This window comes from Sus scrofa, chromosome 2, assembly GCF_000003025.6.
Source record: "Sus scrofa isolate TJ Tabasco breed Duroc chromosome 2, Sscrofa11.1, whole genome shotgun sequence".
Lineage (NCBI taxonomy): Eukaryota > Metazoa > Chordata > Mammalia > Artiodactyla > Suidae > Sus > Sus scrofa.
Genome location: NC_010444.4, coordinates 40,986,066 through 41,013,225, shown reverse-complemented (window position 1 = coordinate 41,013,225; position 27,160 = coordinate 40,986,066). Strand labels below are relative to the sequence as shown.

The 27,160-nt window shown below is 42.9% G+C and overlaps 2 protein-coding genes across 2 annotated transcripts; one reads left to right on the top strand and one right to left on the bottom strand.

Annotated features, from left to right (window-relative positions):
• Positions 4,233-5,476, top strand: LOC102165880 (60S ribosomal protein L4-like). The gene has a single exon (XM_013994507.2). The coding sequence runs from the start codon at positions 4,943-4,945 to the stop codon at positions 5,357-5,359; it is 417 nt and encodes a 138-aa protein (XP_013849961.1). The 5' UTR covers positions 4,233-4,942; the 3' UTR covers positions 5,360-5,476.
• On the bottom strand, positions 10,167-26,357 carry SAA4 (serum amyloid A-4 protein). Its single transcript, XM_021083265.1, is given in 6 exon segments — positions 10,167-10,483; positions 11,146-11,182; positions 11,185-11,283; positions 25,421-25,515; positions 25,914-26,031; positions 26,270-26,357. Coding segments are annotated over 4 exon segments (384 nt in total). The 5' UTR covers positions 25,512-25,515; positions 25,914-26,031; positions 26,270-26,357; the 3' UTR covers positions 10,167-10,326.

The following is a 27,160-nucleotide window of genomic DNA, read 5'->3' as shown; positions in this document are numbered from 1 at the left end:
GCAGACGTGGCTCGGATCCTGCGTTGCTGTGGCTCTGGCGTAGGCTGGTGGCTACAGCTCCGATTCGACCCCTAGCCTGGGAACCTCCATATGCCGCGGGAGCGGCCCAAGAAATAGCAACAACAACAACAAAAAAGACAAAAAAGACAAAAAAAAAAAAAAAAAAAAAAAGACACATTGACCAAGGATGGGACAGAATAGAGAGCACAGAACTAGGGCTACATGTATAGGACATTAGTATATGATCACAGAGATATCACAAATCATTGAAGAAAAGACGGATTACTTGATAATTTTGGAAAGAGAAAAATAAAACTGGATTCTTACCTAACACATATACAACTGCCAACTTCAGAAGTATTAAATACCTAAATTGAAGGTAAAACTATAAAGTTAATAGAAAAGAATATCAAAGAGGTTTGTGATCTAGAAATGGAGAAAAATTCTTAAATAAAACTTCAAAAGCACAAAACATTAGGCATTAAGATGGTGAATTTCATGACATGAAAATTAAGAATTTTCAGATAAAGAATGGGAAAAGAAATGTCTAAAATATGGCAAAGGGAGTTCCCATTGTGGCTCAGCGGTAAGAAACCCAAAACCGACTAGCATCCATGAAGATGCAGGTTCAATCTCTGGCCTCAATCAGTGGGTTAAGGATCTGGTGGTGCCATGAGCTATAGTGTAGGTCACAGATGCGACTTGGATCTGCGTTGCTATGGCTGTAGCGTAGTTCCAATTCAACCCCTAGCCTGGGAAATTCCACATGCCACAGATGTGGCCCTAAATAGACAAAGAAAAATGAAAAAAAAAAAAGCTGTCATGTTATATGTACTAGACCAGAAGAAAGTTATATCTACATGGAGCCACATGTATCAAAGGAGTGATATTGCTGGGTGTATCTTTATTTTCACCGTGAAGTGTCACACTGCTGTCCAGGACGGCAGCCCAGTCCTCCAGCAGTACTAAGGATTTCAACAGCTCCACCACCTTGCCTTGGCATGATTCAGCTATCCACTTTTCCAGTCTATTAACTCAAACAAAAAGAATTTTGCCTGTGGCTGTGGCTGGCAGCTGTAGCTCTGATTCAACCCCTAGCCTGGAAAATTTCATATGCCATGGGTGCAGCCCTAAAAAAGAAAAAAAAAAAAAAAGAATTTTTCATCTGGAGTTCCCTCTGTAGTGTATTGGGTTAATGATCTGGCTAGTCTCTTTTGAGGCGCTGGTTTGATTCCTGGCCCAGCACAGAGGGTTAAGGATCTGGCATTGCCACTGCTGTGGCCTAGGTCACAGCTCTGGCTTAGATTCAGTCCCTGGGCTAAGAACGTCCATATGCCACGGGTGCAACCAAAAAACAAAACAAAACAAAAAAAAATAATTTTGCTTCAAATACAGAAATTAATGTGTACATAATAAATAAAACACACAGGGTTTTGTTCATAGGACATAATGATAACCTCTGCTCTCTCTTGTTTTTTAAAAAAACTCCTTTGTTAGAAATAGTTTTTGTAGATACAGTTCTTATTATTCTATCTGTTATTCTTGCAGCTACAGGAGAGGGACAATTCCTGTTCCTTTTTTTTTGTCTTTTTAGGGCTGCACCCACAGCATATGGAGGTTCCCAGGCTAGGGGTCAAATAGGAGCTGTAGTCACCGGCCTATGCCACAGCCACAGCAATAGCAACGCCAGATCCGAGCTGGGTCTGCAACCTACACCACAGCTCACAGCAACGCCGGATCCTTTAATCCTCTGTGTAAGGCCAAGGATAGAACCTGTGTCCTCATGAATGCTAGTCAGATTTGTTTCGGATGATCCATCATGGGAACTCCCTATTGCTTATTTTAAAGAAACTTCTTTCCCCAGAGATTAGTAGAGCCTGTCATTTTCAAGACCAAGTACTAGAAACACATTGTTAACCTGAAAGAGAACACCTACATATGGGAGTTCCCGTCGTGGTTCAGTGGTTAACGAATCTGACTAGGAACCATAAGGTTGCGGATTCGGTCCCTGGCCTTGCTCAGTGGGTTAACATCCGGCGTTGCCATGAGCTGTGGTGTAGGTTGCAGACTCGGCTTGGATCCCACGTTGCTGTGGCTCTGGCGTAGGCCGGCGGCTATAGGTCCGATTAGACCCCTAGCCTCGGAACCTCCATATGCCACAGGAGCGGCCCTAGAAAAAGCAAAAGATAAAAAAAAAAAAAAAAAAAGAATATGTACATATGAATATGTATACAAAGACAGGAGGAATAATGCCTATTGTTTTATGTTCTGCTTTTTCACTTTACAGTTTATCATAATCATTTTTGCATGTTACTACCCTTATCTACTACAAAGTTTGTGGCAAAGCTGAAATTCAAACTAATCTGTGGATTAAGGGTTTGGATTCTTAGCCATAAGTTATAGAGCTGCCACCTGCACTTGGCAGCCATATGGCACATAAACAAATATGTGTATAGTATATTTTAATTCAATTTAAATACTAATTAGCTTAATAATACCTCTCCCAGTGGAATGTTACCCACAAGAGAGCACTGACCTTGTCTAACTTGTATTCCCAGGGCCCAGGAAATTACCTGCCACCTACTGGGGGGATGATTAAATAGGTGTCAAATAGTGACTAGAAGGATGAACCAGTTCCATAGGCATCTATAGCAGAAAGGAGAATTGAGGCTTTTAGAGGTTCTGCATTAGACTCTGTTTTGAGCAGTCCTAAGTCCTTCTGCAGAGAGAAAGGAAGGCTCTGTGTACCGTGGCTCCCTTCCAGGCCAGCGTGTTCAGGCACGAGGCAGGCTGGCCCAGCCTGGACCTCATGTGCATTTGCCCGGATCTGTCAGGAACATATAAGCGGGTCATTGATGGGAGATTTTGCAAACTTGTTTTAAACAATGTGGTTTGACAGGGCTCCGTGGATGATAAATGTGTGTGTACACTAAGCCCACTGTTCTCAGAGAGGACCTGGATCATCTTTCTCGTAATTACAGATTTCAAAAATTGAACCTGGGAAATTAGAGAATTGTGAAAGAGCTCCCTTTGCACCCAAGTGTGAAAACCAGGCAGTTGAGTGATGCTTCTTTCCCGTCACCCACAGCTGAGGACAATGTGTTTCTAAGTACCCCACGTCCTAGAGAGGGTATCCAGGAAGAAGGGCCGGGTCCCATAAGCTCCCAAGCTGAGGAGGGGCAGCAGTGATTCGACCCCTAGCCTGGGAACTTCCTTATGACATGGGTGTGGCCCTAAAAAGACACACACACACACTCACACACACACACACAAAGAAGTCTAGATGGATACAGCCACGAGTCAACTGCCCGAGGCTTATCATAGTACGTGAACAAATTCCACGTCTCACAATCAATGTTTTCATAGAGCAGGAAAACCCTACAGTGTTTCTCAAGTTTAGGGTTATCACATGCTTCAAGGACAAAGCTTATATTCTGAGATTTTTTTAGATTTTATGATTAATGATAGCTCAAAGCTTGTTATTTCTTCTCAGTAAACATAGTGTGAGAGAGAAAAACTATGTAGGTTTAAATTGAAATATCCATAAATAAATAAATAAATAGAAATATCCTATTTCATCTCTTCTAAGGCATAGATTTTTTTTTTTCTTTTTAGGGCCGCACCCACAGCATAAGGAGGCTCCCAGGCTAAGGGTCAAATCAGAGCTACATCTGCTGGCCTACACCACAGCCACAGCCACAACCACAGCAACGCAGGATTCGAGCCTCGTCTGCGACCTACACCACAGCTCATGGCAACACCCTTAACCCACTGAGCAAGGCCAGGGATCAAATCCTCGACCTCATGGTTCCTAGTCAGATTCATTTTCACTGCATCGCAACGGGAACTCCAAAGGCATAGATTTCTTGATTATAAATTTCTACAATTAGGATGTGTTTTGCATTCACAGATGACCAAGCAGCACTCATGAAATGGTTATCATTGCTTTAGGATTGACTCTGTGCATGCTTTCCTTTTTGTTTATGCACAAGAGTGATGTAAGATTAAGATCGATGTCTAAGTCTAAACGAACTCTTTCCAAAAGTGTAAAATAGCTTTTCCTGTGGGAGCTGGGTTTCGAGGAGTGTGGCCTTCTCCTCTCCTCGCCATAGTGTGGGCCTGCCCACTGATATCAGTGTACCCTGAAGAGGAGGGATCATTGCGTAAAAATGGCACTGTGCCTTCCGTGTTCAAGGCTCCCTTTTGACCAGCTATGGTGAACTTTGTTCCCACCAACTTGTGCAAAAACAACAGAAGCCCTAGACTGTCAGTGAATTAGCAGGTCATCAAACCAGCGCTGAGTCTTAGGCTACTGGCAGAGCTGGGGTTCAAACTCCCAGGGTTTGAGGTGGCAGGATTACCATGCTGGCCAGAGTGCTTTTGGAAATAGGTATCATGCGGGCCGCATGTTTGTGCCAACCAAGACCTGGCGACACTGGCACCTCAGAGTGAACACAATGCAGAAGAGATATGCCGTCTGCTCTACCTTGGCTGCCTTGGCCTTACGATATCTGAAGTTCATCGTATTGAGGAAGTTCTTGAACTTCCTTTGGTGGTGGAAGATAAAGTTGAAGACTACAAGAAGACCAAGGAGGCTGTTTTGCGTCTGAAGAAACTGGAGGCCAGGAATGATATCAAAAAGTTTTACACCTCTCAGTGAATGAGAGCTGGCAGAGACCAGATGAGAAACTGATGCCGTATGGAGCACAGGGACCCCTGCATCGTCTATAATGAGGACAAGGTATCATCAAGGCCTTCAGAAACATCCCTGGAATTGCCTGACTTAATGTAAGCAAACTGAACATTTTGAAACTTGCTCCTGGTGGGTACGTGGGACATTTCTGCCTTTGGACTGAAAGTGCTTTCCGCATGTTAGACAAGCTCTGTGGCACTTAGTGTAACGTTGCCTCCCTCAAGAGTAACTACAAGCTCCTCACACAAGATGCTCAACACAGACCTTAGCAGAATCATGAAAAGCCCAGAGAGCCAAAGAGCCCTGCCCCCTGACACCCCCCCTCCCCTGAGCACCAAGCAAGAAGATTCATCACAGCGTCCTGAGGAAGAAGCCACTGAAAACCCTGAGAATTATTTGAAGCTAAACCTGTATGCAAAGCCCACATGCCAGAACACCATTCTGCACCAGGCCAAGATCCACAAAATCCTGATGGATAAGGCAGCCACAGCACTGGAGGCCAAATCAGATGAGAAGGGGGTTCCAGGCAAGAAGCCTCTGGTAGGAAAGAAAGGATTGAAGCCCGTCGGCCGTAAGAAGCCTTTGGTGGGGGAAAAAAGAAAGGTTGCAGTGACCAAGAAACCAGCATCTGAAAAGAAACCCAACACAGAAAAAAAAGAAGGCTGACGCGAAACTTAAATTGGTGTATTCCGTAAAGGTCAGATCATTTTGGACAGCTTATTTTATGTTATTATTTTACTTTATTTTTTGCCTTCTTCTCTTTTAAGGGCCACATCCGTGGCACATGGAGGTTCCCAGGCTAGGAGTTGAATCAGAGCTGTAGCCACCAGCCTACACCACGGCCATAGCAAGGCAGGATCCGAGCCTCGTCTTTGACCTACAGTCAGAGTTCACAGTTCACAGCAACGCTGGACCCTTAACCCACTGAGTGAGCCCAGGGATCAAACCCGTAACCTCATGGATGCTAGTCAGGTTTGTTAACCGCTGAGCCATGACGGGAACTCCCGAACAGCTAATTTTAAATAAGGACCTGATCAAAGCAGCAAAAAAAAAAAAAAAAAAAAAAAAAAAAAAGTGTAAAATAAAAATTCAGAATGATTAGAAAACATTGTCTAAATTTAAATGGTAGCATTTTTCTTGGTGGTGTATACATAATAACGTATCTTTCAGTTCAGGGGTCTTAGGCTCAGAGAATTGCCTCCTCCTCTAGTCTCACAGAGTGTTCCCTGCTAACTTGCCCTTCTGAGAGCTGGCACAGTATTTTGGAAATTCAAAATATTTATTCCTTTCTCCCAAGGTTTCTCATTAGATACCATAATAACTAATAGTTTATTTACACATGGGGTTCCTAATTTTCATTTCTTTTTTTTTTTCAGAGAGGTTTAGTAATATATTCAAGGTCACACAGCCAAAAACGGTCAGAGCAGGAGAATAGAACAATAATATTTCACTATATAAAACAAAGGAAAACTCATAAAATTTGAAGTTAAATTTGACACAATAAAGGGCCAGTTCCATCTTAATTTTCATTTCTATGAGAGAGTGCACAAAGCATTGGTACAGAAAACTAAACGTTTTCTACGAGAAAGTAAAATTATTTCATTTTGGTTGGTCCCTTAGGGTGACATAGGTGTAGATAAAGCAGTTACCTCAAAGTGACTCATCAGTACATTCTGCAGATCCAAGCCACATCTGTACTTTCTACAACTCCCAAACCCTCCTCCAGGTTCTGTCCACTTCTCCCCAATACCTCTTCTCAGATTTCATTCATCCATCTCAACAAATATGTCTAAAGCAACTATTTGTGAGGCACTGTGGCTGACATACAAAGATAGCATACAATAAAAGAGACGTGCCTTTGGCCTTGAGTTTCCTACCTACTTGCTCTAAAGCCAGACAAGAAAATGGGCAAACACAGAGGCGTGTGATGAGACATAGGGACAGTCATGCACAATAGCAGGTACAACTGAGTTCTTGCAGGTTCTAGGGCCTCCACCTCAAAGGTGCTGTGTCCCCTGACCCCATTTCCTTCATATTTTTCTTTTCTGCTTCCCTTGAGGTTAAGCATCCTTTATAGCTTTGATCCCTGCTTCTTGCTTCCCTTTGATTCCCGTATTATTCCTTCTTCTTTATTGTTAGTGTCTCCCTCTTCATTAGCTCCTTCCTGTCCTTCTAACTAGACAGATCTTCTGTGGGGAGAAAAAAACCTTTTTATTAGTAAAATAACAAATTAATGCAATTATTCATTTTCAATAAACATTTGTTGACATCCCATAATACACCAGGTACGGGATATTCAGGTATAAACAAGAGAGAGAAGCTCACCTCTCTTACCAATTTTATAATACGGAGCAGAAGATGGTCCAAAATAAATTCCAAACAAAAATAAGAATAAACCAGAAAATTAGTAAAAGAATCCCACATATTGAAACCTGGTTAAGGGAGTTCCCGTCATGGCTCAGTGATTAACGAACCCGACTAGCGTCCATGAGGACACAGGTTTGATCCCTGGCCTTGCTCAGGGGGTTAAGGATCTGGCGTTGCTGTGAGCTGTGCTGTAGGTGGCAGATGTGGCTCGAATCCCACGTTGCTGTGGCTCTGGTATAGGCTGGTCGCTACAGCTCCAATTAGACCCCTAGCCTGGGAACCTCCATTTGCTGTGGGTATGGCCCTAGAAAAGGCAAAAAGATAAAAAAAAAAAAAAAAAAAAAGGAAAGAAATAAACTTGGTTAAAAAAAAAAAGGAAAGAATAACCACATGGGCCAGTCAGGATGATCAGGAAGGCATCTATCAATAGAGTGATTTCAGAAGAGCCCCACAGGTAAGAGATGCCCAGCCACATGAAGAGTAGGCAGATTAGTGTTCTGGGTAGAGAAAATGTCATGTGCAAAGGACCTGTGACAAATAAGAATTTGGCTTGTTGGTGGGCATCTATCCAGAGAAAACCATGACTCGAAAAGAAACACGTACTCCAATGTTCATTGCAGCACCATATACAGTAGCCAAGACATGGAACAACCTAAATGTCCATTGACAGAGAAGTGGATAAAGAAGATGTGGTACATATACACAATGGAATATTACTCAGCCATTAAAAGGAAAGAAATAATGGCATTTGCAGCAACATGGACGGACCTAGAAATTATCATGCTAAGGAAGTTAGTCAGACAGTGAGACACCAACATCAAATGCTATCACTGACATGTGTAATCTAAAAAAAAGGACACAATGAACTTCTGTGCAGAACAGATACTGACTCAGACTTTCAAAAATTTACAGTTTCTGAATGAGATGGCTTGGGGGTTGGGGATGTGCTGGGGTTTGGGATAGAAATGCTATAAAATTGGGTTGTGGTGATCATTGCACAACTATACATGTAATTGAGTAATTTTAAAAATGCTATAAAAATAATAATAATAATAAAGAATTTGGCTTGTTGGGAGTTCCCTTCATGGCTCAGTGGTTAACGAACTTGACTCAGATCCATAAGGATGCGGGTTTGATCCCTGGCCTCCATCAGTGAGTTAGGGATCTGGCGTTGCCGTGAGCTGTGGTGTAGGTCCCAGACGAGGCTCGGATCCCACATTGCTGTGGCTGTGGCATAGGGCGGCAGCTACAACTCCGATTCAACCCCAGCCTGGGAACCTCCATAGGCCACGGGTGTGGCCCTACAATATTAAAAAAAGGAAAGAAAAGAATTTGGCTTGTTGGCAAGACTGGACAATGGGGAGCTTGGCAGGCTGTGGCATGAGATGATGTAAAGGACAGCCAGGAACAGTTGTATTGAACTTTGTAGGCCAAGACAAGAACCTGGATTATATTCTAGGGGAAAATGGGAATCCACTGAAGGATCTGAAGTGGGGGACACATGATTTAAGTATAGTTTATGTGCTAGACTGAGAGGGAGGGTAACTATATGCTCTGTTTTGTCCAGAACAGTCCGTTTACTCCTGTCACCCAGGTATAATTAATAATTTGCCTTTTCACAAGGGACAGTGACTTGGTTTGGATGATGAATTATATAGTCAACTGAAGCTGAGGGGGAGCCATGAAAATGGGGAGACGAGTTAGACAGCTGCTGCAGGAGCCCAGGTGAGGCAGGGCATGGCCAGGAGCATGGAGGTGCCCGTGAGACCAGGCTGCCGGACTAGAGGTGAATTTTGGGAGTAGAATCACAGGACTTGCTAGTGGGTGGGATGTGGGATAAAGGGAAGGGAAGCCCAAGCGCGCCCCTCGGTTGGTGGGGTGAGCGGCCGAGAGAACCGTCGTGTCATTTACTGCAATGGAGGAGCCTGGGGTGAAGGGTTCTGGAGGGAACTGGGAGTTCACCTTGGGACACACTAAGTTTGTGTTCTATGGAAGCCATCCAATCAGAGATGTCAAGAGGACACTGAAAACACCGAGTCATAATAATTAGACTACTAGGAAACTCCCACAGCAGCTACTATAATCACTGCTCTTCAGCCTCCTGCACTCCCGCAGAGTTTGGATTGCCAGCAGTGTGTGCTTCTGTGGAGGCTCTTATTAAATTTGTGCGTGTGTGTGTGTGTGTGTGTGTGTGTGTGTGTGTGTGTGTGTTTAGGGCCACACTCATGGCATATGGAAGTTACAGGCTAGGGGTTGAATCAGAGAGCTATAGCCGTCGGCTACTGCCACAGGATATGAGCCACGTCTTCGAGCTACATCACAGCTCACAACAACGGCAACGCTGGATCCTTAACCCACTGAGCGAGACCAGGGATTGAACCTTCGTCCTCATGGATACTAGTCAGGTTCTTTACCGCTGAGCCATGGTGGGAACTCCTAAACCTTATTGTGTCTATCTATATATCTGACTTCCCTCTAGAATGGAATACGTTATAGTGAGAATAAAGATAAGGAAAACTACCATGAGAACTATAACATAGGTAAAATGAGCCAAGACTGGTTAACAGTTGAATTGGGGGTTGGTGTTGATGAGAAATAACTGGACTCGGTTGTTTCACTGCCTATTCTGTCCATTTTGCCAGTTTCCAGAACAAGTATCCAGGGATTAAGATTCCTAAAGCAATGTATCTTCTCAAGGTCCCCTGAACAAGGCCTGGAGCCAGATGGATTCAGGATGCAACAGACTGGGCAGTGGACAGTCTGGACACAGAGAGGCCTGAAACAGCAGCCAAATAACTGAGGAGGGTCAACATGACCAGAGGAAGAAGTGGGGGCAGGGTTGTCCAGGGTTTGTGCCAGAGCCAAGCCTCCAGCGATAGGAGAGCCCAGCATGATGGCCAATGCTTTGCCAGCTCGGGATTACTCAGGAGGAGAAACTGGGGCCCCTACAACAAGAGAGGCTCAGTGGGGTCATGTGAAGTCAGGACATGAGTACAGGTCACCTGGGAGCTCCTGCAAGCCTCATCAGCCACAGTGCCTTTCTCCTCCATGTGACACCAGGTGGCCATTCTTCCCAGAGAGTCCATCTCAAAGATTCCAGATTCCATCAACAAACTCAGTGTGACCAACATTTATTGGGGACCTTAGGATGCCCTGTCTCAAATCTTGGGGAGACAAAGCTCAGTGCACTGTGTCCTGTTGGGGGCGGTGAGGGGAGTGATGTGTGGCTCATAGCCTAGTCCCATGGAGCAGAGGGAGCCGGGGGCTCAGTATTTCTTAGGCAGGCCAGCAGGTCTGAAGTGATCTGGGTCTTGTCCACTCCGGCCCCATTCCTCCGCTCTCCGGTTGGACACCTGGTCCTCCTCCCTCTCAGAGCTGCTTCCAAGGTACTGTAAGAGTCCTTGAAAGTATTCCCCGACATTGCTGGAAGGAAGGGAGACAGGAGAGTTTTAGCTGGGTCACTTAAGACAGTTTCATCCACCCAATTGCCCAATGGTTTTCTCCTCTTCCAGACAAGGAATACCATGGAGAGGAGGCTGGAAGAGTCCATTCTCAGGAAGGAAGGAGGGGCTAAAATATGCACCCTCTTGGGCAAAGCCCTAGTCAGTTGGTTCTTTTTTTGTCTTTTTAGGGCCAGACCCGTGGCCCATGGAAGTTCCCGGGCTAGTGGTCGAATCAGAGCTGCAGCTACTGGCCTACACCACAGCCACAGCAATACCAAATCTGAGCTGCGTCTGCGACCTACACCACAGCTCACGGCAACGTAGGATCCTTAACCCTCTGAGCAGGGCCAGGGATTGAACCCTCCTTCTCATGGATACTAGATGGATTCTTAACCCGCTGAGCCACAAGGGGACTCCCCCACAGTTGGTTCTTCAAGGGCCCCGAAAAAGACTTCTTTAGAGATCCCTCACTTTCTCCTTGGCTGTGAGGGGAGACAGTGCCACACCAGTTCTGCTCTGGCTCTTCTAGCCACATGACACAGGGGTTAGGGGCAGGAGGACAACAGCCGCAGGGCCTCCTGACCCTCTGGAAACAGACAAGTGCTGCTCAGCCTCATTGGCCTCCCCAGGAGCCTCTGTTACCTGATGATTTTTGCTGCCCAGATGCCCCCGGGCCCCTTTGGGCAGCCTCGTAGTTCCCTCGAGCACGAAAGTATCTGCCTGAATTTTGGTAATTGGCTTCTTTCATGTCCCAGTAGGCTCTCCACAAGTCCGAAGCCCCTGGTAAAGAGACCCAATAACAAAAATGAACACAGTGACATACTGGAGAAATGGGGGAATGAAAAATTTCCCCTACTTTTCAGATTTTGACTCTTGAGAAAGTGGTCCTTTGAAATCATAGAATGAGATAAATATTCCTTACTGTGGATGGGATCCCCATATGATTCTAAGGAGGGTAATTTTCAGTGAGTTGGATTGGATTGGATTGGATTGGGCTATAATGCTCTGGGCTGTGTTTGATATGGGCTGTGTGTGCTGTGTGCTGTGTGCAAAGAAGAGGTGACAGTCATGTAAGGGAGGTGACAGTCATGTAAGGGATGTGACAATGGAGAATGATGCTTCAGATGTATGACCCAGGGACTATGTGAGGCAGACAGTGAGAGAAGGGGGTTCTACCTTTTTTATAGCTGCCATGGTCCATAAGGCAGCTCTGGCTTGAATAAATCTGATGGTTCCAGGCATAAATGACACAGAAAAAAATGTTGAAACAGGCAGTAGTGATGACGTGGAATTGCCTAAGCGAGCTCCTAGGACCTGCCTAATCAGACTTACCTGTAAGGCAGAAACATGAGGGTTTAACTTTCTGCCTTGCCAACTGAGCTTTGGCTTGCTCACCTTTCAGTTGGGAGAATCATGCATACATCCATGGTAGATAAATGAGAAGGTAAAAGGAGGTAGTAGCATACTCGCATACTTGATGCAAGTTGGTTTCCTTTTTCTCTTCCTGAAGGTAGCGGTAAAAATGAGATATCCCCACCATATCCCCACCAAAATGACAAACATTTTAAAAACTAATGATATCAATTGTGGTGAGACTGTGGTGTAACTAGAACTCATTGCATTGTTATTGTTTTTGTTTTTATGGCCACACTTGCAGTATATGGAAGTTCCCAGACCAGGGGTCAAATCGGAGTTGCAGCTGCCAGCCTATGCCACAACCACAGCAACATCAGATCCAAGCTGCATCTGCAATCTACACTGCAGCTTGAGGCAAACACTGGATCCTTAACCCACTGAGAGAAACCAGGGATCAAACCCGCATGCATCCTCACAGAGACAACATCAGGTCCTTAACCCACCAAGCCACAACAAGAACTCCTTAATTATTTTCTATGTGTTTTGCTCGGTGGGATATTTATCACCAATTTTATGTATCTATTATTTTGTGTCTGTGATTCTATCAAACAGTTTACCTCTGGCAGGGCACCATGACTGTTCTTTCTCTGATGCCTGCTTGATATTCACTTCACGTTTTCTAGGTTGATTAGTAAGAGTTCTCCAAGCACCTGACACATTCTATCACTCGGTGGTAGTAGAATCTGAGACAGCTGTTCTCATTGGGATTGTACTTAAAATAACCCAATGTGTTGGTTCCAAAAACTGATTCCTACCCTCGCCCCATCTCCAAGATTCCTGACTCAGCAAGCTATAAAAAGAGGCTCAGAAATGTACTTTTCCTACAAGCACTCCTGGCTTTAAATGGGGGTGGGTCACATGACAAATTCTGAAATAAACTGACTTATGGGAGGAAATATTCTTTACTATGAGCAGAAAAACTTAGCAATGGCCTCCAAAATTCTTTTTAAAAATTGATATTCAAGGACCTACTATAGAGCACTGGGAACTATACTCAACATTTTATAATAACTTTTAAGGGAAAAGAATGTATAACTGGATTACTGTGCTATACACCTGAAACTAACAGAACATTGTAAATCAACTATGCTTCAATAAAGTAAAATTTTTAGTAAAAACAAAAACTGATATTCAGCTAAAATAAACAATAAGGATGCACTGTATAGCATAGCACAGGAAATTACATTCAATAACTTGTAATAAACTGTAATGGAAAATAATCTGAAAATTATATATTATATATAACTGAATCACTTTGCTGTACAACCACTAAATCAACTATGCTTCCATATAACTAAATATTTTAAAAATTGAAATCTTCACAAACCCTGATAATCGGAGGATACAATAAAAAAGAGAATAGAACATGAGGTTCAAAATCAGAAAAAATGAATTTGTCAAATTTCAGCACAAAAACTACAACAAATTGCAAAATTAATAACATCAGCTTCAGTTCCTCATGGAAGGAGTTTAAACATCACCACTCCATCCTAACAATTAAGAAGCTAAACAGATTGAAAAATAAACAACTCTTCTTGGATCCATAAGAGCGGGAAGGACGTGGGGCACACCACTGCCCCCAAGACTGGGGAGACAGACAAATGGCCTCCTGAGGCATAACTCTTCCAGACTTCAAGCAATATTACAAAGCCACAGTCATCAAGACAGTGTGATACTGGTACCAAAACAGACATACAGACCAATGGAACAGAATAGAGAACCCAGAAATAAACCCTGACACCTATGGCCAATTAATCTTTGACAAAGGATGCAAGAACATAAAAAGGGAAAAAGAAGGTTTATTCAGCAAGAATTGCTGGGAAACCTGGACAGCTGCATGCAAATCAATGAAACTAGAACATACCCTCACGCCATGCATGAAAATAAACTCAAAATGGCTTAAAGACTTAAATATAAAACAAGACACCATCAAACTCCTGGAAAAGAAAGAGGCAAAACATCCTCTGACATCGACCTTATGAATATTTCCTCAGGTCAGTCTCCCAAAGCCACAGAAATAAAAGCAAAAATAAACCAATGGGACCTAATCAAACTGACAAGCTTTTGCACAGCAAAAGAAACCAAAAAGAAAACAAAGAGACAACTTACAAAATGGGAGAAAATAGTTTCAAATGATGCAACTGACAAGGGCTTAATCTCTAGAATATACAAGCAACTTATACAACTCAACAGCAAAAAAGCCAACAACCCAGTGGAAAAATGGGCAAAAGACCTGAATAAACAATTTTCCAAGGAAGATATACAGATGGCCAACAAGCACATGAAAAAATGCTTAACATCCCTAATTATTAGAGAAATGCAAATCAAAACTACCATGAGATACCACCTCACACCAGTAAGAATGGCCATCATTAATAAATCCACAAATAACAAGTGCTGGAGGGGTTGTGGAGAAAAGGGAACCCTCCTGCACTTTTGCTGGGAATGTAAGCTGGTACAGCCACTATGGAAAACAGTATGGGAGTTCCCGTCGTGGCACAGTGGTTAACGAATCCGACTAGGAACCATGAGGTTGCGGGTTCGGTCCCTGCTCTTGCTCAGTGGGTTAAGGATCCGGCGTTGCCGTGAGCTGTGGTGTAGGTTGCAGACGTGGCTCGGATCCCGCGTTGCTGTGGCTCTGGCGTAGGCCGGTGGCTACAGCTCCAATTCAACCCCTGGCCTGGGAACCTCCATATGCCGCGGGAGCGGCCCAAGAAATAGCAACAACAACAACAACAACAAAAAAAAGACAAAAGACAAAAAAAAAAAAAAAGAAAAGAAAAAAAAGAAAACAGTATGGAGGTGTCTTAGAAATCTACAGAGAGAGAGAGGACAAGATGGCGGAGGAGTAGGAAGACACGCTCGCCCTCTCCCACAAACACAACAAAAAAAGCACATCTACAGAATAAATGACTCGCACATAACAGCAACCAATTGCTGGCAGAGGAACCTAAACTCCAATAACGGCAAGAAATTCGTGACATTATTGGGCAGAACAGGAGAAAAGAGGAGAGTGAGAGAAGGTGAATCCGAGCGGGACGGGGGCTCCCGAAAGGGAACTGCGGAGGAGAAAGGGATCCCGCACCCTGGAAAGTCACCTACCGGGCAAAAGATCAAACGAACCGGAGGAATCTCCAGATGCAGAGAAGAGTGTAGCAGTAAGTTGGAGTACGGAAAAGCCGATCAAGAACCCAACGGACCATCTGAACTACGGGCACAGTCACCAAAAATTGAGACGCCTGGGTGGGGGCTGGGCACGAGTCCTCGCCTCCGAAGGTTAGTCCCCGGGAAAGGGCCGGGGGACGCCGGGGTGGGGGCTGAACACTGAGACCTCGCCTCAGAAGGTTAATCCCTGAGAAAGGGCCGGGGGACGCCTGGGGGGGGCTGGGCACCGAGACCTCGCCGCCGAAGGTTAGTCCCCGAGAGGGGGCTGGGGGACGCCGGGTGGGGCTGGGCACCGAGACCTCGCTGCAGAAGGTTAGTCCCCGGGCTAGGGGGCGGGGCAGAGCGGAAACTGCTTGGGAGGTCTAGAAACCAGTTGACGGGACAGAGACTGCCTGGGAGACTAGAAAACAAAGCTGTCGCAGAGGAAGGGAGCAATACTCCAGGGGTGGGGAAGGGGAAAGCCACATCAGAGGGAACCTGGGAGAAGAGCCTGGTCTGCGCCCGTGCTGGGGAGGGGAGAGAAGAAGGGGTGGGTCCCTATAGAATACCCCCCACGCCACAGCAAGCTTACAGGCCCGCTAGCTAGCTCTCACGGACCTGGGGCTGCCTGCCATCCGGGAGGGCTGGCCTCAACAATTGCCTGAAGCCTACCACCGCAGGGGCTGTCCCTGCACAGGCCTGCTTGCCCTTTGGAGGGGCTACACTTCCGCAGAGCAGCACCAAACAGCACCAGCCCCCGAGAAAAGGCCTGCAGCCTAGAAAAGCTAGAACAAGCTTAGCCAGGCTGTGAATAGATCGGCCTAATTCTCAGACGGTTTTTCTGAGTCGGGTTGCCCCGGGGAGGAGCCTCTTCGGTTTCCAACGGCCCTGCTACCCACCCAAGCCCCCAGGGGATGCTCTAGTGGACCAGCTGCATAGGACTGCCAGCTCCAGGCAGGACCCCCTGCAGCCCAGAAAAGCTGCAACAAGCTCAGCCAGACTGTGAAAAGATCCACCTACATTCTCAGGCTGTCCTTCTGAGTTGGGCTGCCCTAGGGAAGAGCCTCTTAGGTTCTCAGTGACCCAGATAGCTGCTTCAGCCCCCAGGGGGTGATGTACCCCTGAAGAGCAGCTGCCCAACACCGCCAACCCCCTGCAAGAACCCCACAGCCTAAAAACACCAGAGCAAGCTCTGCATGACCAAGTGAAATCTGCTACCATCGCGGTGTGGACCTCTCAGTCCTGTCTGCCCTCAGGAAGTCCTCCTTTGCTTCAAAGAAACACTGTTAGCCCCATCAACACTCCAGAAAAGCCACACTGCCTCAAAAAAGATTGACCAACAACACCAGCCCTCAGGAAATATTCCACAGCAGTGACAAGGCAAACACTGCCCGATCACGGAGAGTACAACTCCCTCAGGAGAAAGAAAACAACAAGCAAGATGAAGAAGCTGAGAAACCACCCCCAGTCAAACCAACAGGAGAACTCACCTAAAACAGTCAACAATGAAACAGATCTCGGCAGTCTGACAGACCTGGAGTTCAAAAGAGAAATAGTGAAAATACTGAAGGAATTAAGAGAAGATATGAACAGTAATGCAGATACCCTCAGAAAGGAACTAGAAAATATAAGGAGGAGCCAAGAAAAACTAGAACATTCATTTGCAGAGATGCAAACTGAACTAGGGGCAGTAAAAACCAGAATGAATAATGCCGAAGAACGAATCAGTGATATGGAAGATAGAATAATGGAAATCACTCAATCTGGTCAACAGACAGAAAACCGAATCAAAAAAATGGAAAGCAATATAAGAGACCTATGGGATAATATAAAGCGGGCCAATCTACGCATAATAGGAATTCCAGAAGGAGTAGAATAAGATAAGGGAATGGAAAATATATTTGAAGAAATTATTGCTGGAAACTTCCCAAATCTAAAGGATACTGGATTCAAGATACAAGAAGCACAGAGGGCCCCAAACAAACTGAACCCAAACAGACCCACACCAAGACACATCATAATAAAAATGGCAAAAGTTAGTGATAAAGAGAGGATCCTAAAGGCAGCAAGAGAAAAACAGAATGTTACCTACAAGGGAACCCCCATAAGAATATAAGCTGATTTCTCTACAGAAACACTACAGGCCAGGAGGGAATGGCAAGAGATATTTAAAGTGCTCAAAGGAAAAAATATGCAACCTAGAATACTCTATCCAGCAAGAATATCATTTAAAATAGAAGGGGAAATAAAAATTTTTCCCAACAAACAAAAACTTAAAGAATACAGCAACACAAAACCCAGGTTAAAGGAAATATTGAAAGGGCTTCTCTAAACCAAAAAGAAAGGAAGGAAAGGGAAGAAAAAAGAAAAGAAAAAAAAAAAGAAGAAGAAGAGGAAGAACTAGGACTGAGGAAACTGCAATCAGAGAGCAGTCACTCAAATAAGCCAGCATACAGATTTAATCATGAACATGCTTCAAACAAAATAAAATTAAAAAGAAAAAAATAAAAAAGAGTCATCAAAACCATAAAATGTGGGCAAGGGATGTCAGGAGGTAAATAACCCTTTTTGTTTATATGTATGTCTCTCTTCTTAATTTTAATATAGTAATGAAGTGTTTGAACTTACAGGACCATCAGGCTAAAACACACAATTATGGGAAGGGGTTAGCATACTTAAAAAACAGGGCAACCACAAGCCAAAACCAAATACTGCATTTGCAAAAAATGAAAAAAAAAAAAAAACCACTCAAGCAGATAATAACAGGAGACCATCCAACCAAAAAAAAAAAAAAAAAAAAATGGAGAACCATAGAATCAACTGGAACACGAGATTCAAATGGCAATAAATAATCATCTATCAATTATCACCTTAAATGTCAATGGACTGAATGCCCCAATCAAAAGACACAGAGTGGCTGAGTGGATAAAAAGGCAAAAACCTTCAATATGCTGCCTACAAGAAACTCACCTTAGGACAAAAGATACATATAGATTGAAAGTGAAAGGGTGGGGAAAAATATTTCACGCCAATAGACATGACAGAAAAGCAGGAGTCGCAACGCTCATATCAGACAAAATAGACTTTAAAACAAAAGACATAAAGAAAGACAAAGAAGGAAACTACTTAATGATTAAGGGATCCATCCAAGGAGAGGATGTTACTATTGTCAACATATATGCCCCAAATACAGGAGCACCCACATACATACAACAAATATTAACAGACATAAAGGGAGATATTGATGAGAATACAATCATAGTAGGAGACCTAAATACCCCCCTCACATCAATGGACAGATCCTCTAGACAGAAAACCAATAAAGCAACAGAGATCCTAAAGGAAACAATAGAAAAGTTAGACTTAATTGATATCTTCAGGACACTACATCCAAAAAAAGCAGAATACACATTCTTCTCAAATGCTCATGGAACATTCTCAAGAATCGACCCCATATTGGGACACAAAGCTAATCTCAATAAATTTAGGAGCGTAGAAATTATCTCAAGTATCTTCTCTGACCACAATGCCATGAAATTAGAAATCAACCATGGGAAAAGCAAAGAGAAAAAACCTACTCCATGGAGACTAAACAACATGCTACTAAAAAACCAATGGGACAATGAGGAAATCAAGAAGGAAATTAAAAACTACCTTGAAACAAATGATAATGAAGACACAACCTCTCAAAATCTATGGGATGCTGCGAAAGCAGTGCTCAGAGGGAAATTTATAGCAATCCAGGCCTTTCTCAAAAAAGAAGAAAGATCCCAAATGGACAACTTAACCCTCCACCTAAACGAATTCGAAAAAGAAGAACAAAAAAGTCCTAAAGTCAGCAGAAGGAAGGAAATTATAAAGATCAAAGAAGAAATCAATCAAATAGAGACTCAAAAAACAATAGAGAAAATTAATAAAACCAAGAGCTGGTTCTTTGAAAAGGTGAACAAAATTGACAAACCCCTGGCCAGACTCACTAAAAAGAGGAGAGAAAGAACCCAAATCACCAAAATTATAAATGAAAAAGGAGAAATCACAACGGATACAGCAGAAATACAAAAAACCATAAGAGAATACTATGAACAACTGTATGGCAACAAGTTTGACAATCTGGAAGAAATGGACAATTTTCTAGAATCTTACAGCTTGCCAAAACTGAATCAAGCAGAAACAGACCAACTGAACAGACCGATCACTAGAAATGAAATTGAAGAGGTCATAAAATCACTCCCTACAAATAAAAGTCCAGGACCAGATGGCTTCACAGGTGAATTTTACCAAACATATAAAGAGGAATTGGTGCCCATCCTCCTTAAACTCTTTCAAAAGGTTGAAGAAGAAGGAATACTCCCAAAGACATTCTATGAGGCCACCATCACCTTCATTCCAAAACCAGACAGAGATACCACCAAAAAAGAAAACTATCGGCCAATATCATTGATGAATATAGATGCAAAAATTCTCAACAAAATCTTAGCCAACCAAATCCAACAACATATCAAAAAAATTATACACCATGACCAGGTTGGGTTCATCCCAGGTTCACAAGGATGGTTCAACATACGCAAATCAATCAGCATCATACACCACATTAACAAAAAAAAGGTCAAAAATCATATGATCATCTCAATAGACGCAGAAAAAGCATTTGACAAAGTTCAACATCCATTCATGATCAAGACCCTCGCCAAAGTGGGTATAGAGGGAACATTCCTGAATATAATCAAAGCCATTTATGAGAAACCCACAGCAAATATAATCCTCAATGGGGAAAAACTGAAAGCCTTCTCACTCAAATCTGGAACAAGACAGGGATGCCCACTCTCACCACTGCTCTTCAACATAGTTTTGGAAGTCTTAGCCACAGCAATTAGACAAACAAAAGAAATAAAAGGCATCCATATAGGAAGAGAAGAGATCAAACTGTCACTGTATGCAGATGATATGATACTATACCTAGAAAACCCTAAGGACTCAACCCCAAAACTCCTTGAACTGATTAATAAATTCAGCAAAGTGGCAGGATATAAGATTAACATTCAGAAGTCAGTTGCATTTCTGTATACCAGCAATGAAACATTAGAAAAGGAATACAAAAAAATTATACCTTTTAAAATTGTACCTCACAAAATCAAATACCTCGGAATACACCTGACCAAAGAGGTAAAGGACCTATATGCCGAGAACTATAAAACTTTAATCAAAGAAATCAAAGAAGACGTAAAGAAATGGAAAGATATTCCATGTTCCTGGATTGGAAAAATCAATATTGTGAAAATGGCCATCCTACCCAAAGCAATCTACAGATTCAATGCAATCCCTATCAAATTACCCATGACATTGTTCACAGAACTAGAACAAACAATCCAAACATTTATATGGAACCACAAAAGACCCAGAATCGCCAAAGCAATCCTGAGAAACAAAAACCAAGCAGGAGGCATAACTCTCCCAGACTTCAAGAAATACTACAAAGCCACAGTCATCAAAACAGTGTGGTACTGGTATCAAAACAGACAGACAGACCAATGGAACAGAATAGAGAATCCGGAAATAAACCCTGACACCTATGGTCAATTAATCTTTGACAAGGGAGGCAAGAACATCAAATGGGAAAAGGAAAGTCTATTCAGCAAGCATTGCTGGGAAACCTGGACAGCTGCAGGCAAAGCAATGAAACTAGAACACACCCTCACACCATGCACAAAAATAAACTCCAAATGGCTGAAAGACTTAAATATACGACAGGACACCATCAAACTCCTAGAAGAAAACATAGGCAAAACACTCTCTGACATCAACATCATGAATATTTTCTCAGGTCAGTCTCCCAAAGCAATAGAAATTAGAGCAAAAATAAACCCATGGGACCTCATCAAACTGAAAAGCTTTTGCACAGCAAAGGAAACCAAAAAGAAAACAAAAAGACAACTTACAGAATGGGAGAAAATAGTTTCAAATGATGCAACTGACAAGGGCTTAATCTCTAGAATATACAAGCAACTTATACAACTCAACAGCAAAAAAACCAATCAAACAATGGAAAAATGGGCAAAAGACCTGAATAGACATTTCTCCAAAGAAGATATACAGATGGCCAACAAACACATGAAAAAATGCTCAACATCGCTGGTTATAAGAGAAATGCAAATCAAAACTACCATGAGATACCACCTCACACCAGTCAGAATGGCCATCATTAATAAATCCACAAATAACAAGTGCTGGAGGGGCTGTGGAGAAAAGGGAACCCTCCTGCACTGCTGGTGGGAATGTAAACTGGTACAGCCACTATGGAGAACAGTTTGGAGATACCTTAGAAATCTATCCAGAGAACTTCCATATGACCCTGCAATCCCACTCTTGGGCATCTATCCGGACAAAGCTCTACTTAAAAGAGACACATGCACCCGCATGTTCATTGCAGCCCTATTCACAATAGCCAGGACATGGAAACAAGCCAAATGTCCATCAACAGATGATTGGATTCGGAAGATTTGGTATATATACACAATGGAATACTACTCAGCCATAAAAAAGGATGACATAATGCCATTTGCAGCAACATGGATGGTACTAGAGAATCTCATACTGAGTGAAATGAGCCAGAAAGACAAAGACAAATACCATATGATATCACTTATAACTGGAATCTAATATCCAGCACAAATGAACATCTCCTCAGAAAAGAAAATCATGGACTTGGAGAAGAGACTTGTGGCTGCCTGATGGGAGGGGGAGGGAGTGGGAGGGATCGGGAGCTTGGGCTTATCAGACACAACCTAGAATAGATTTATAAGGAGATCCTGCTGAATAGCATTGAGAACTATGTCTAGATACTCATGTCGCAACAGAAGAAAGGGTGGGGGAAAAAAACTGTAACTGCAATGTATACATCTAAGGATGACCTGACCCCCTTGCTGTACAGTGGGAAAAAAAAAAAAAAAAGAAATAAACTCACAGATTTCAAAACAAAAAAAAACCAAAAAAAACAACAACAAAAAAAGAAATCTATACATAGAACTACCATACGACCCAGCAATCCCACTCTTCGGTATATATCTGGACAAAACATTCCTTAAAAAAGACACATGCACATGCACCTGCATGTTCATTGCAGCTCTATTCACAGTAGCCAAGACATGGAAACAACCCAAATGTCCATTAACAGATGACTGGATTAGGAAGATGTGATGTATATATAAACAATGGAATACTACTCAGCCATAAAAAAGAATGATATAATGCCATTTGCAGCAACATGGATGGAACTAGAGACTCTCATGCAGGGTGAAATAAGTCAGAAAGAGAAAAACAAATACCATATGATATCATTCATATCTGTTACCTAATATACAGCACAAATGAACCTTTCCACAGAAAAGAAAATCATGGACTTGAAGAATAGACTTGTGGTTGCTTGGGGGGAGGGGGAGGGAGTAGAAGGAATTGGGAGCTTGGGGTTAACAGATGCAAACTATTGCTCTTGGAATGGATTTACAATGAGATCCTGCTATATAGCACTGAGAACTACATCTAGATACTTACAAGGCAGCACGACAATGGGAGAAAAAATTATGTATACATGTATGTGTAACTGGGTCCCCATGCTGTAGAGTGGGGAAGAAAAAGGTGTGTTGGAGGAAATAACAATAAAAAATAAATTTTAAAAAATGGCCTCCTGGAACAGAGACTCAGGAGTAGAAACTGCTGCAGGAACCAGTGCTGGGGCTAGGGGACCAGAACTGGAGTTGACAAACTGCTAGAGGCTCAGTGGAGACAGCTCTGAGAGTGAGAATTCCAGGGAGACCCAGCCATTACTGGGCCCCCATAATATTGTAAGAGTTACCTTCAGGAGCTCAACCAGGTACTCACAGAAAATATTATTTAAGAAAAAAATCCCCTTGAGGAGTTCCCATTGTAGTGCAGCAGAAATGAATCTGACTAGTACCTATGGGGATGTGGGTTCCATCCCCAGGCTCATTCAGTGGTTTAGGGATCCGGCGTTGCCGTGAGCTATGGTATAGGTCTTAGACGTGGCTCGGATCCCGTGTTGCTCTGGCTGTGGCGTAGGCCAGCAACTACAGCTCTGATTCAACCCGTAGCCTGGGAACTTCCATAATGCCATGGTGCAACCCTAAAAAGCAAAAAACATAAAAAATAAAAATAAAAATCCCCTTGAACCTCCAGCAAGAAGGGAGGAAAAGGAAACATTGTGAAACAAGCCAGGGTTCTCGGTTTTTCTTAACAACGCCTCTCTCAGAAAGCTCTGTATTATTGAGGTATAACTGATCTGGGGGAGGGAAATAACCAACTCCTGCCCAGTCTAGCCATCCTGCCCCAGTTGAGGGGGAAAAAAAAATAGAAACACCTGTGAAGTTCACAGTCCAGCACCATGGGTTCATCAAAAAACAGACCTAGACATAGGACTACAGAATGCTTCCCTATTCTATCAGCGCATTCCTAATGGACTATTTAGAGCAATTCTTTCTAACAGGCCCATCAAGTCTGGCTATCAAGAAAAAGTTACAAGGTACATCGAAAGGCAAAATATATAATTAAAAGAGATAGAGGGAATTATCAAGTTGAGAACTTAAAACAACAATGATTAATATTCTAAGGGCTCAATGGATAGAGTAGACAACATGAAAGAAGAGATGACTAATGTAAGCAGAGATGAAAATACTAAGAAAGAAAAAAATTATAGAAATAAAAAAATGCTGTAGCAGAAATGGGCCTATTGGTAGAATAGACACAGCTGAGAAAAGCAGCTCTGCAGTATCAAGATATATTAATAGAATCCTCAAAAATTGAAAAGCAGAGAACAAATCTGAGAAAATCAGAACAGAATATACAAACACTGTGGGACACTTACAAAAGGTGCAATATACGTGTGTGGGATAACCAGAAGGAGAAGAAACAGAGAAAGGAACAGAAGAAATAGTTGAAACAATAATGACTGAGAATTCCCCCAAGTTAATGTCAGATACTGAACCATAGACCTGGGAAACTCAGAGAATGCCAAGCAGGATAAACAGAAAAACAAAAAACAAAACCCTACACAGGCATGTCAGAAAATCAAAGACCAGAAAAAAAAATCTGAAAGAAACCAGAAAAAAAAAAAAAACCTTATATCTAGGGGAACAAAGGTAAGAATTAAATCTGACTTCTCTGTAGAGCCCATGCAAACAAAAGAGAATGAAGTATTTAGTGTTGAGAGAAAAAAACCTACCAACCCAGCACTCTGTACCCTGTGAAATTATCCTTCAAAAGTGAAGGAAGAATTCCCTAGTGGCTCAGTGGGTTAAGGATCCAGTGTTGTCAGCGCTGTGGTGAGGGTTTGGTTCCTGGCCCAGAACTCCCGCAAGCCAGGGACATAGCCAGGGGTGGGGGAGAGTGAAGGAGAGAGAAAGACTTTCTCCTACAAAAATCGAGGGAATTTGTTACAGTAGACCTACCTTGCAAGAAATGCTGAAAGAAGTTTTGGAGAGAGAACGAAAATAGTATAGGTCAGAAACTCAGATACAAGAATTCCCATTGTAGCTAAGCAGAAATGAACCCGATGTAGGCCAGCAGCTACAGCAGCTACAGCAGCTACAGCTCCAATTTGATCCCTAGCCTGGGAACTTCCATATGCTTTGGGTGCAGCCCTAAAAAAATTAAAAAGAAAAAAAAAAGAAAGAGAAAAAGATCTATATAAAGGAAGAACATTGAAGAAGGAATAATGAAGGTAAAATAAAATTAGTAACTACATGCAAAGTTCAACTATTGCAAAAGTTGACAACACAATTTTCCTATATTAATAAGTGACCAATAAGCTTCATTTCCCACCAGGAGTGGTTTTATCTCAGTCCTAGTGTGGCTCATCAGTGAGAATTTGCTCTTTTCATCACACGGATAGGAGTGAGGGCTTTATTTCCATGAGGCAACCACTGGCATTTGCTTGGATAATGGATGGGATCCTCCTTGTAAGCATAGCTCCTCTGCTCTCTCCCTGGAGTAGAGCATGAGGTTTATTTAGCTCATTCTTACTCTGGGGATGTACCAATTTCAAAGGTTAACTTCAAGATTGAGAAATTTGCCATTTGTGAATCCCCATGAGGCGCTCACCCCCAGAAAGTCCTAAGCCCTCTGCCCACCAACAGAAAGGACAGGCTGGCTCCAAAGCACCTTAGACCTGTGGTCCAGAGATGCCCATGGAGGGTGCTGAGTCAGACCAGTCTGGAAGGAGAAACAAAAGGCTCTGACCCACTGGTGGCTTCTCCCAGGAGCACCCACATCTGATGGGTGTGTGCCCTCTGGTCTGAGTGAATTCTGGGGACAGGTGGGCACACCCTCCACCCTCCAGGACTCTTACCTTGCACAGCCTCCTTGAAGAATGAAAACCAGCCATCACTGCTGACTCCCATCACCAAGGAACAGAAAATAAGGCCTATGAAAAGCTTCATTGTGCTGAAGTAAAAGAGTCAGAGAATCACAATTAGGATAGACATATGTTTCACAATTTAGAATTTCAAAGACAGCCCAGTTCCTGTTTCCCATTTGCTCTTATTAGAATGATTATTGTAGGAAAGATTGAAATGGGTTTTAGGAAGAAGCATGACCCTTAATTCTCAGTCCAGATCTCTATGAGAGGGTTCCAAAGTTTTATTAGTTTGTGGCCGATTTGTCACCCAATAAAGCAGGCTAAAGTCAATCAATAAGCATTTCCTAAGGTCCTACTCTGCCCAGTGCAGACCCCATAATGAGTAGAAAATACAACTTTTCCCCAACTGGAATTTGCCAATTACATGAGAAAAGGATCTCAAAAGAGAAAAACAATAGAATTACTCCCCAGAAGAGACTCTTACCTGTGGCCCTTTCTCCAGCTGAAATTCAGTTGCTGGTATCGCTCCTGACTTGGGTGTTAGTGGAAAGAGAGGTCTTAAATCCAAGGTGCATTGGCAAAGTCCTTCTTGCTCAATTCCTCTGTATAAATAAAAATTAGCATATTGAATGATAGTATTTTACTTATCCTCAAACAGTTTGTTTTTTTTTTTCAAGTGAGTCACCCAAGGCATTTGTGTTCTGGCCGTTTTTCCTAATTGATATGTCTGTTCTCTTTGTAGTTTCCTACACCATAGAAGAGTTGTATCTGCAAAGTCGAGTGTGGGAGGATGGGGGGGTCTTTCTCCACTTTCTCCCCTTTGTGTCTTTCCATTCTCACCTGTTTGGAAAAGGACTTTTCCCCTCCCCCTGAAGGACACATAGCTCTTATGCTCTAAGAGGTGATCAATGTGATTAGCCAAGGAGATGTTTGCTTCTCTCTTGGGGCTTCTCTCTAAGCCACATGAGGGCACAGGACCAGCAAGACTTGCCTCCACCAACCATGAAATGAGTCAATAATTAATGATTCTGGAGAACAGAAGAAGGAAGGGAATAAAGCAGGGTTTCCAGGCAGTGCCCTTGATACTAATTTTAAAAAAATGTGTATATTGCATGTATATCCTTTTCACACAGATACACATTGTTTTAAACAATATATCTTGGAGGTTCTTCCATATCCAAAAGCAAAGGTTTGTTGCTTTTTTCTTTCTTTTCTTTTTTTTTTTTTTTTTTTTTTTTTTTTTTTTGCTTTTTAGGGCCGAACACCCGGCACATGGAAGTTTCCAGCTAGAGGTCAAATCAGAGCTACAACAGCCAACCTACACCACAGCCACAGCAATGCAGGATCTGAGCCATGTCTGCTACCTATACCACAACCCAAGGCAATGTGGGATTTTTGACCCACTGAGTGAGGCCAGGGATCAAACCCACTTCTTCATGGATACTAGTCAGGTTCATTTTGATTGCGCCACAATAGGAACTCCTGCTTTTTTTTTTTCTCTTTTTTAAGTAGCTACGCAGGTTCCCATTGTACCGATGGACTATATAAACTACACAATACTGGCATTCCCGTCATGGCGTAGTGAAAATGAATCCGACTAGGAACCATGAGGTTTCGGGTTTGATCCCTGGGTTCAATCCCTGGCCTCGCTCAGTGGGTTAAGGATCCAGCGTTGCCGTGAGCTGTGGTGTAGGGTGCAGATGCAGCTTGAATCTGGCGTTGCTGTGGCTG

Bases quoted from the DNA above. Each gene is read 5' to 3' on its own strand.
- LOC102165880 (XM_013994507.2), top strand. From the start codon at position 4,943: ATGCTCAACACAGACCTTAGCAGAATCATGAAAAGCCCAGAGAGCCAA.